Source organism: Lygodium microphyllum, chromosome 3 (assembly GCF_053477565.2).
Source record: "Lygodium microphyllum isolate KBCC chromosome 3, Lygodium_microphyllum_v1.1.10, whole genome shotgun sequence".
Taxonomy (NCBI): Eukaryota; Viridiplantae; Streptophyta; class Polypodiopsida; order Schizaeales; family Lygodiaceae; genus Lygodium; species Lygodium microphyllum.
The window spans coordinates 124,376,211-124,386,423 of NC_141137.1; the positions used below are offsets into that span (position 1 = coordinate 124,376,211).

Here is a 10,213-nt window from a genome sequence, read left to right on the forward strand (position 1 = left end):
AGCCCATTCAAATACGTGCAGAGATGAATACGACCTTTTGTTCTCATGTAAATTTGTTTTTGCATTACATAAAAAGAAGTATCAAGAACTTTAACTTAAAACTTCAGTTGATTTAGATATTAAGAAAGCAATAAATGAGCTACTCTTTCTTGTCTACACAAACCTATCCGATTTGGTAATGTTTTTGCAATGGCTTTGTTTATATAGTATGTCAAACAAAAGGCCCTGACACGTTATTAATCTTGCAGGCATTTGTGATTACATGATTGTGAATCAAGCAGAACATGTGCCCTAAACAAAGTTGGCCATCAGTTAGTATCTTCCTCCCACAAAACACAAGCTCGGAGTTTGAAAATCACAAAATTAGGCAGTAAGGCACATCTTAAGAGATGCAAACAGAATGTAGATACAGCCAGATTGTTATACATCAGCGAATCAGCACTTGTGTCCAGTCAGGACTCTGCATAACCCCCTTTATGCTGGTTAAGAAGCCTTTAACTAGCTATAAGAAAACTTAAGGAGTTACACTCATTATTCCTATTACTAATCCACCATACATGGGGCCAACATACCCAGGCATACCCATTACTGGGCTGCATGAACTTGCCATTGATCTGGCGCTGACCAGCTTGAAAAGAAGTTCACTAAGCTTGATGAAGCCAGCATTTTCCCTGCTATCTGGAACTCACCCAGGAACCTGAGGCAGCACTCCTCATCTTACTGTTCACCTCCCCTTTTGATGTATGTATGAAATCATGCCAGGCTGCATCCTCAAATATATTGAAGATCCGGGGGTAGCGGTTGTGTCCATTTCAGGTGCAAGTAGAGAACACCATTTTTCCCTCCTAGAAGCTGAACCTCAGTGTCATATTCAGTGTCCCGTAAAACTCTGGTCAATGTGAGAGCACATTTGCCCAGTGTTTTCTGCAAAAATAATTTATAGCTATAGGTATAAGCTCAAAACCAATAGGGCTTCCTACTTATACAAACATATAAGTTCAATGATTTCAATATCTTTCAAGGCCTCCTACATACTATAGCTACCAAAGGTGAATGTACATTTATTTCACTACAAAAAATGACATTGATATGTGTGGGCAGTCCCCAAATTCTGAAGTTAATCCCCAAATCTGTATTTACTGCGAGTCCACTTTCAAACTTCAACAACTCAAAATATTAGACCTAGGGATAGTTCCCTATGCTTGCAGGTTCTCACAAATCTGCAATCAAAGCTATTAAGAGCCCACTGGTTTTGCAACCTTACCGTTGAAGTTAAAAGATCTAGCCTCCTTGTATGAATCAAACTAAACAAGCATCTTACTAGGCTACACCAGTAAGGACATGGATTTTGGAGGTCATTTGTAGGGCCTTGTAAGGAATTCACAAATTCTTAGGTTTTCTCTCTAGATGAACTGCTCAAAAGAAACCCTCACTAAATCAATACTTGACAAAAAAAATTCACAAGTTGCAAGAAATGCAACCTAACAAGATAAACACTATCACCTCAAGCCCTCTAGTACCCTGGCAGGAAGTGCAATGGGCCTTGGTTGATCAGCTCTGTCTCTAACCCCCAAGTCCCTTCTTTGATTCCCCCACACTTGCTCAAGGCACATCAAGGGGAATCAGATATGTGCACTGGCTACACATCACTGTCAAACTTTGCGGATTGGAAAGGTGCTGATGGCATCATATGGTACCTTTTTGAAAAGTTAATGTTACTCTCCTAACAGTCTACACTTAGCTAGTGATATCTTGGTATGAAATTCCCGGAACAACTTTTGAATCACTCAAATTGGCCAGTCAGAGAGGGAGAGAGCCAAAACCACAAGGGGTTTGCCATGAGCATACCCGACGGCAGAAACCCCCTTCTAGCTAAGCTGCCTAATTTGCAGAAGCCCTCTCCTAGCCCTTGTTTTGGCCATTTCTCCCTCTACCCGTGTCCGATTTGAGAGATTCAAAAGTTTCTTTAGGGGTTTTCAACCACTCCACGTATTGTTGATATCAAAAATGTTAAATTCTACTCTAAAATACGATCAAAAGAAATGTAGAGACTCAAATGTCTGGAATGTTTGGCTTCAAAGTGCTTTTTCATGTCAAATGATGATGTTAGCTATATAATGAAGTGAGTTACCTCATCTGAAAAAGATAACCACATTGAATGTATACTCAATCATGTGAGAAAAATATGCCCTTATTAAATGCGTACTTCAACACTTTTATTGTATGTATAATAATGTATATTTTCTAACAGGAATCACGCTCCGTCGCCCGTCATTGCTGACCTGCCACCACGCTCCCGCAACCCCCGTCTCTCCCGTTGACTCGCCACAGCGCCCCCCCACGACCCAACCGTTCTGTCCGCCTGTCCCCTCCCGCGACGCGTTGTGCCTCTCCCCCCCACCAGACTGTTGCACCATCAAGCTGCTTCCAACAGCACTGCCCCACACCTGTCCCCCCCCAGCTCTGGCTCCGCTAGAAAAACCTCTTCACACCAAACTCCCTCCGCCCTGGTTCCGATCTGACGCCCAGCAAAAAACCCCCCCCAAAAAAAAAATCTTGCGCTGACCCCCAATCAGACGCCCAACCTGACGTTCTCTGTTGTCCCCCCCTTTCTGACCCCTCTGCGCCTCCCAAATCTGACACTCAGTCCCCCCCCCCCCCAACTCCCGCGCTGTCCCCCGTCCCTTTCAATTGGCAGCTCCAGGCCCCTCACCCGCGCAACTTCAGTCTGGAAACATCTTTTGTGGCGCCCGGTGCCTCCAACACCGTCAGAAAACAGAACCCCTCACCCCCCCCCCCCCCCCCGCTTCATCGACATCGCACACCACCGCCACCCCACCCCGGTTGCTCCCTCCATTTGCAGCAATGCTTCCCCCCCTCCGGCAGTTCAGCAGTGTGATCGGCACGTTTTTCAACAGGGACGTGCAATGGAAACCTCTGTTCAGACGCCGGCGCACTCAGCGAGTGCCCCCCAGTCAAACACCTTGCGCGTAGTCCTCTCTGAGGAACAGCTCTTAGCCGTCCGAGCTAAGGAGCTGGAGCTAATGGAAACAACGATTTATGGTCAGGTAGTAGGACATTCCCCAGCCAGGGCCCAACTTCGGGACTGGCTACACTCCACGCTGTGCATCGGGATAGCGTAGATCGAGGAGGCAGTCCTATTGGGCCAAGGGATCTTCATGGTCCGGCTCAGCTCGGGGGACGCAGCTCGAGAGTTACTCGCCAGTTCACCATATGCGTCCACGAAGGGGGTCATACACATGGTCCCCTGGTACAGGGGCTTTACTGTGGAGGCGTTTGCACTCCACAACAGGTTTCTTCGGCACCCGGTCACCCTTCTTTTCCCCGGCCTGGCGATTGAGTATCGCCAATTTGTGGAAGACTTTGGACGGCTTTTCGGCACTATCCTTCCCGCATCCTTCGCGGATGCAGTGACAGCTGCAGGAGTCCCAAAGGTACGGGTGGCAGTGAAAGAGGTCAAGAATATCCCACAGTTCCTAGAGATTGAGGCGGGCAGACACTCCTTTAGGCAACAGGTCATTGTGACGGGGCAGCCAGGGCAGTGCCTGCGCTGCCACGACTTTGGGCATCAGGCAACAGGTTGCACGCATTTCGGAGACAAGGTGGCTCTGCCGACAGGCCCGCAGGTGGACGCTGATGGCTTCACATGGGTCTAGAGACGACAGAGAGGGAGACGGCAGGAGGGGCGTAGCCAGCGTCTCAAACCCAGCCTCGACAGAGCAGGGAGCACGTGGGCGTGCGACGCCCCCTCGGCAGAGCATTCCACAACCCCCCCCTTCCCGCCCCACCCGGCAAGACCGCAGGTCCCCCACATCCACCGCCCGCGCCACAGACTACCTCTCCTGAGTCCCCACAGCCCCCACACCCACCACCCTCCACATCCCATGCCCCCCCTCCCCCCCCCCCCCCCCCACTGACCCTGACCCAGAGCCCCCCACTTCTAGGACCACCAGCCCCCCCCACACCCGCCATGTACTTCCGTCCATACCACCATCCCTTGACCATCCTTCCCCCCACTACCTCCCGTACGGAGCACCCTCCCTGATCCGCACCTAGTTCAAGCGATCCCCCCCAGATCCACCCCCCCTCCTTCCACAGGAGGTGATGAGCCACACACGCCTATATCCTCTTCGCACCAGCAGTTCTCCCCCTCCCATACAGCCACCAGCTCATCCACCCCTGCCACCCATCACACTTTCCCGAGATAGGCACACCTGTTGCCACAGGAGTTCTTCCGTAGTGGCCCAAGGTCCTACTTGAGAGTTGCGGAGCGTAGAGAGTTCCCACTATCTCTAGAGGTAGAGATCTTCGTGGTTCGTAAGTCAAGGAGGGGCAAGGTCCATCTACTAGCACCACTGGATGAACCAAACTAAGCTTTTTTTCTTCAGTCCTCTCACTCAGGGAAGTGGACGATGACACAGATAGAGGAAGAGTTGAATAGTCAGGTGGCGGACTACACCTCCCAGTGGATGGGAGAAGGACTAGCATTGTTTGCACAACAATGGCCTGGTTGCATGATGGACATTAACTGGTGGGTTAGTGCCGAGGTCCCTCACCTAAGGCATTATCTTTCGAGCCCCTCCACAGTGGAGAGCTCCGAGGGATATGATCGAGTGGCCCCTGGCACAGGCTCCCCGTTTCTACCAGTGCACAAAGTCTCGACTCTCAGCATGGTTGATAGATGCATTGATAGTACCACTTGGAACTTCTATCACCCCTATGGTCAGGCCGAGGGCCACCATGTGGGAATGGAGCTCGCCGTCCAAACCGGCGGCAAAGCGTACCTGCATGCCTCATAGCTCCTCCTCAAGCAGCCTCCACACCAAATAGATGTCTGTTCGGGCAATCACAAGTTTCCGCATGAGCATACACCTTGCATCCTGGAATGTGAATAGCCTCCACTATAGTGGGACACGTGGTTCCAGGAAATTGATTGTTCGGAAGGAGTTGCAGCCTGCCCTTGCCAGACGGATCGACATCTTACTTCTACAGGAGCAAAAGCTCACCCCCACCCAGGCCTAGCAGGTAGGGAAGGTACTCCCAGGCAGCTCACACACTTACTGGGAGCACGCCATAGGTGCCCACAGTAGGAGTGGAGGCGTATGAACCTCTATTGGTCCGAGTCTTATAGCTTGTGTTCGAGACCACGGGACGATAGTGGCAGGGAGGGTGCTATGGATCAGATTGGATATTGGGGACTCGTGCCTTGGAGTCCTGAATATCTATGCCCCTACGGAGGTTAGGGCACACAACAGGTTCTAGGTGGAGATCGCGGAAGGACTCCCAGAGGTGGACTCCTAGATTGTTGGAGGAGACTTCAACAACCTGGAGGCTTTGGAGGACAAGCAGGGCAGAGGGAGAAACTGCCAAGGCATGGTCGGGGAGGAGCAGGAGGCATGGGAGGTATTTCTACTGGCAGTAGGAGCACGCGATGCCTGGAGAGACCCTGCCTTCCACAGGAGGGAGAGGTCGCTGGACTTCTCTTGGGGATATAGGTGGCTAGGTGAAGTCCTGCTGGAGCGGTTGGACAGGTTTTTTGTGGGAGAGTGGGGAGGCTCTCGAGGAGGCCAGATTGGGACAGTTGGCGGGCACCACGTTGTCCGATCATTGCCTGGTTCTCCTGACACTAGATCCCCTAGCATCTGCCCTAGGTACACGATCTTGTCAGATCCCTGACTCGATCTACAGGAGGGAGGAGGTGATGAGACAGATAGAGCATATTTGGACCAGAGAGTGGGGCAGGAGGGGCCAGATCACAGAGGAGGTTGCAGAGGCCCTAGTTGAGTTGAGCAGAATCTGCTCATAGGCAGCCATACAGGCCAAGCAACAGAGTTGGGAGGAGGAGAGAGCACTCCGGTGGGACCTTGCATCCACACAGAGATTATTACAGGAGGCACCAGGGGATCCCACTCTCCACACACAGGAGGTGCGTGCACGAGCAGCCGTTGCTGGCCTAGAGGACAGGCGCTCTGAGTTCTCTTTCCGCACCTCAGCAACTTTTTGGGTGCGGAAGGGGGACATGATGTGCAGGGAGTTTTTTAGGTGCAACAACCTCGCACCTCAGGAGAGCATATACGCAGCCTCTGAGATCAATATGGAAGGACGTATTCTAGCCCAGATGAGGTGATGGAGATTGCCACCGACTACTATAGTCGTCTCTTCCAGCAGGAGATAGCCTCAGCTAGAGGATAGCGATGTAGACAGCAGGTCTGGGATAACATCCCGTCCCTCGTCATAGAGGAGATGGGACGCTCCCTCCCAGTCCCCTTCACAGAGAAGGAACTAGAGGAGGCTTTCCATACACAGGACAGGCAGAAATGCCCGAGAGAGGATGGCCTCTCTAAGGCTTTCTTCACTACCTTCTAGGAAGTGGTGAAGGACCCCTTACTAATGGCCTTTCAGGAGATTTTCACTTCAGCACAGATGCCAGGGAGTTTATCAACAGGCCTTATCAGTCTTCTCCCCAAAGGGGGAGACCGGATAGAGCTTTCCCAGTGGAGACCGATCACCTTATTGTCAATGGCCTATAAGGCATTGGCAAAGATGATTGGTAGGCGACTATGCCCCTTGCTTCCAGACATCATCCATGACACACAGACAGGCTTTGTCCAGGATAGGAGCATCCTGGACAATGTATTCACCTTCTTTGAGGCAACAGACTGGGCCCAGTACAGTGGCCAGAGACTGGCCTTACTACTCTTGGATTTTGAGAAAGCCTATGACAGGGTGGACTGGAATTTCCTAGAGGGCACCGTGGTGAGGTTGGGTTTCCCCCAGGCTTGGATTTCCAGGGTCTCTGCACTTTACAGATCGGCCACCAGCAGGGTTCTCATAGGAGGGAGGCAAGGGGAGGAGTTTCGGCTGGAGAGATCGGTCTGACAGACTGCCCCCTCGCCCCATACTTGTTCCTTCTCTTTGCAGAGGCGATGTCTCACTTCCTCAGGTCACGTGTGAGCGGTTTACGTGGCCTTCGACTTCTAGTAAGAGAGGAGACCGAGTTGTTAGACTCAGAGTATGCAGATGATACAACGCTCTACATAGAGGATGACTAGTTGATGTTGGAGAGAGTGAGATTGGCTCTTGAGGTGTTTCGTTTTGCAGCGGGAGCAAAAATCAACTGGCGAAAGTCGGTTGGTTTCCTCACAAACCTGGACTCTAGCACAGAGTGGGGAGTCCACCTGGGATTTAGATGGGTGAGCAGAGGACAGACCGTGCGGTACCTAGGGTTCCAGGTGGGACTCGACATCACTCCCGTCTAGTAGTTTCTTCCAGTCCTTCGGAGGAAGCTAACCTACTGGAGCACAGCTCGCCTCTCACTAGCCAGCCGAGCTCTGGTAGTTAACCAAGTCCTCCTAGCGACAACCTGGTACATCGCCTCGTGTTGGTGCTTCTCCTCCTCCTGCGTAATGCAGCTTCGCTGCCTAGTGCGGAATTTCCTTTGGTCCGGGTCAGCAGCTCCAGGGATTGCGGGGCTAAGGTAGCGTGGGCGACCATTATACGACATCGGTCAGAGGGAGGGCTTGGAATCATAGACCTAGAGTGTCAGAGTATGGCCCTCCTGGGCAAGCTAGTTGTCCACAGCCTCACACCGGTAGGGCAGACCTAGAAGGTCCTATTGCATAAGGGTCTTTAAGACTGAAGACCGAGGCTTGGTGGTGAGTGGAGGCCGTCCCTGGCATGGATCTTCACGTCAGCCTAGATCACCCCCCCTAGATCACCCTTCCTACGCAGCTTGCTCCGCGTGTGGCAGGGCCTCCGTAAGGCCCTAATCCAGAGCCCCCCAGGCTACCAAGAGGAGAAAGACCGTCAACCGGTGATTTGGAACCCCCAAGTTAGGGACCGGGAAGGGGCACAAATTGGCGAGTGCCCCCATATCCAGTGGGCTGGTTGGGAGGCTGACCCAGCTCGTACCATCAAGACATGGCGGGAGGTATACAGGATGGCGGACGAGGAGATGCTAAAGCAAGTATCAGGCTGCCAGCGAGGAGTGGAGCTGAGGAGAAGGGAGATAGAGGCAGCGATACCTCAGGAGTGGCTTGCTTCCCCGATCCGAGAGCCGATAGAGCCCGAGGAGGTATGGGCCGCTAGGTTTTCACTAACAGGCATCCCCCTACAGGTGGCAGGAAGAGTGGATGGCGCTCCACCTGGGACCTTTTTCACAGTGCAGAAAGGGGGGCGTCTGGCTCTTGACAAAGGGAAGCAGGACGGGGGGATAGCTGTCCTTTCATAGAAGAGGATCTGGGTGGTTGGCCTTCAGGGGAAGACATGGCGGCTGGACCCTTTGGTCTTTTGGCAGGAGCTCAAGGAGTGGTGCCTCTGGATCTGGGAAGGAAGGCCACTTGATGAGCTGGAGTGGGATCCGGGAGAGTGGCTTTGGCCGGCCACTGCGGTCGCTAAGAAGCCACTGAGGTTCCTGGAGAACACAACCAGGATTGGCAGACACGTACTGATCGAAGAGGACATGGATTGGGCACCGTCATGTAGCAGGCACTGGGCGGAGCACAACATCACGGAGCAGTTCCGACGAATCTTCTGGTGCCGCCTATGGGACAACTGGAGGCCGAGGAGGGTATCGGATTTTTTATGGCTGGTGGCACATGGAGGCTTGGCGGTGGGAAGTTGGCTTGCCTAGATGCGGGAGGGAGTTTGTAAGTGCTGCACACAGTAGTCTATGGAAACCCCAAAGCACTGCCTTTGGTTGTGTGAGGCAGTACAGCTCGTGTGGAGAGGAGTATACCGCATCCTACGCCGCATAGCACCCAGCCTTGGATGTATCTCTTGGGGTGCTTTCTACTGGCAAGCGGTTAGCCACGGCCGTCACCTTCTGTATGAGGCCGAGATGCAGGATACGATATTCATTATCGAGGCAAGGTCATGCGCAGTGGTGGGTTTAGCGGCTCTACCCATCCGCCAAGAACTGGAGCCCATAGCAGACCGCTCTGAGGTATGGGAAATCATAGGGAGTCTTACTGGTTGGCATATCTGGAAGGCGCCGTGTCAAGTGGCTTTCGCGGAGAGAGACTTTCAGTACAGGCGACCTTAGCAGAGCTCTGGACCTCCATCATCCACTCCCTTCGAGGCCGATAGGATTAGGTGCAGGGCGAGTCAAGGGCTCGTCAGGAGCTCCGAGGTCATTTCATGCGCACTTGGGGCGGCCAAGACCTGTTCTTTGTGATGCAGGCAGGTAGCCCCAGATGGTGATACACCCCCTCTCCATGGATTCTTGCCCCTTTCCCCCCCCAGACCGCCTTGAGAGGCTTGTATATATGATGTATCTATGACTTTCACCAGCTCCAGCTTGGTCTATTGAGCATGAGCACTTCTTTGTATTAAGGTTTTTTTCTGAAGTAATATAATTAGCCACACTTTATTTGCACACTTTTATTGCTAAATGAATTTTAGCTCTTTCTCCAACATTATATTGGCTACATCCTCATTCATTGCACTCTATTTTCCCTCTCCTCTAAAAGGTCTTTCAAATGATCTTCAAACCTAATGTCCTAGTTGTAAATTGATGGTGATACTCAATACCTTTCACTAGATACTTAGAAACTATATCCTCCCATTAGCCAGCTGGGAAGCAATTTCATAAATCAATTCTGCTCAAAGATCAGCTAGACTAAACAAATGTCATGCGACAGAAAAGAAGCACAGTGACAACCCGTAAGGGTAGTCTTACCTCCATGAAAGTATCATGATCATACACATCTAGCAGAACCATGTCATGCAATGCATCTTCAACCATGAAATCAAAATTCTGGTTCCATTCAGGGTTTAAGGAGTCCTGGATCACCTGCAAATGCAAAAATGAAAATTAAAGGTGACTCAAGAAATTACCATTTAACCAACAAAGAAAATAATATTCATACTTTGGTTGCCTTTCTTGCGTCACTCTTCTTCATCCTTATAACAACATATGGATCACACGTCTTGCTGGAGTCATTTGACAAGAGATTTTCTGCTCGCACCACAGTTACTGAAAGTATGCCACGGATAACAGCACCCTCTCTCATCAATGACTTGAAAGGCATTTGTTTTGACCCGTTCATGTTTGAAGTAATTACTTTCTCTAACGAGGTCAGGGGCATAGATGTGTTTGATGACGAAAATGTTGGCATATCCGATATCTCGTCATCTAAAGAATGGTAGATAAGCTCCACATGTACCTGCACATTAATTGTAATTACTAGAC

General features: G+C 51.3%; 1 protein-coding gene across 1 annotated transcript in view; it reads right to left on the reverse strand.

The window, feature by feature from the left end:
* Positions 1–203: 203 nt before the first annotated feature.
* LOC148038851 (synaptotagmin-5-like) overlaps positions 204–10,213 on the reverse strand; it is a 117,278-nt gene continuing 107,268 nt past the window's right edge. The window contains exons 11-13 of the mRNA XM_087674742.1: positions 9,891–10,187; positions 9,701–9,814; positions 204–924 (exon numbers count right to left, since the gene is read on the reverse strand). Coding sequence (XP_087530868.1) covers positions 772–924; positions 9,701–9,814; positions 9,891–10,187 — 564 coding nt within the window. The 3' untranslated portion in view covers positions 204–771. The remainder of the gene's footprint in view (positions 925–9,700; positions 9,815–9,890; positions 10,188–10,213) is intronic.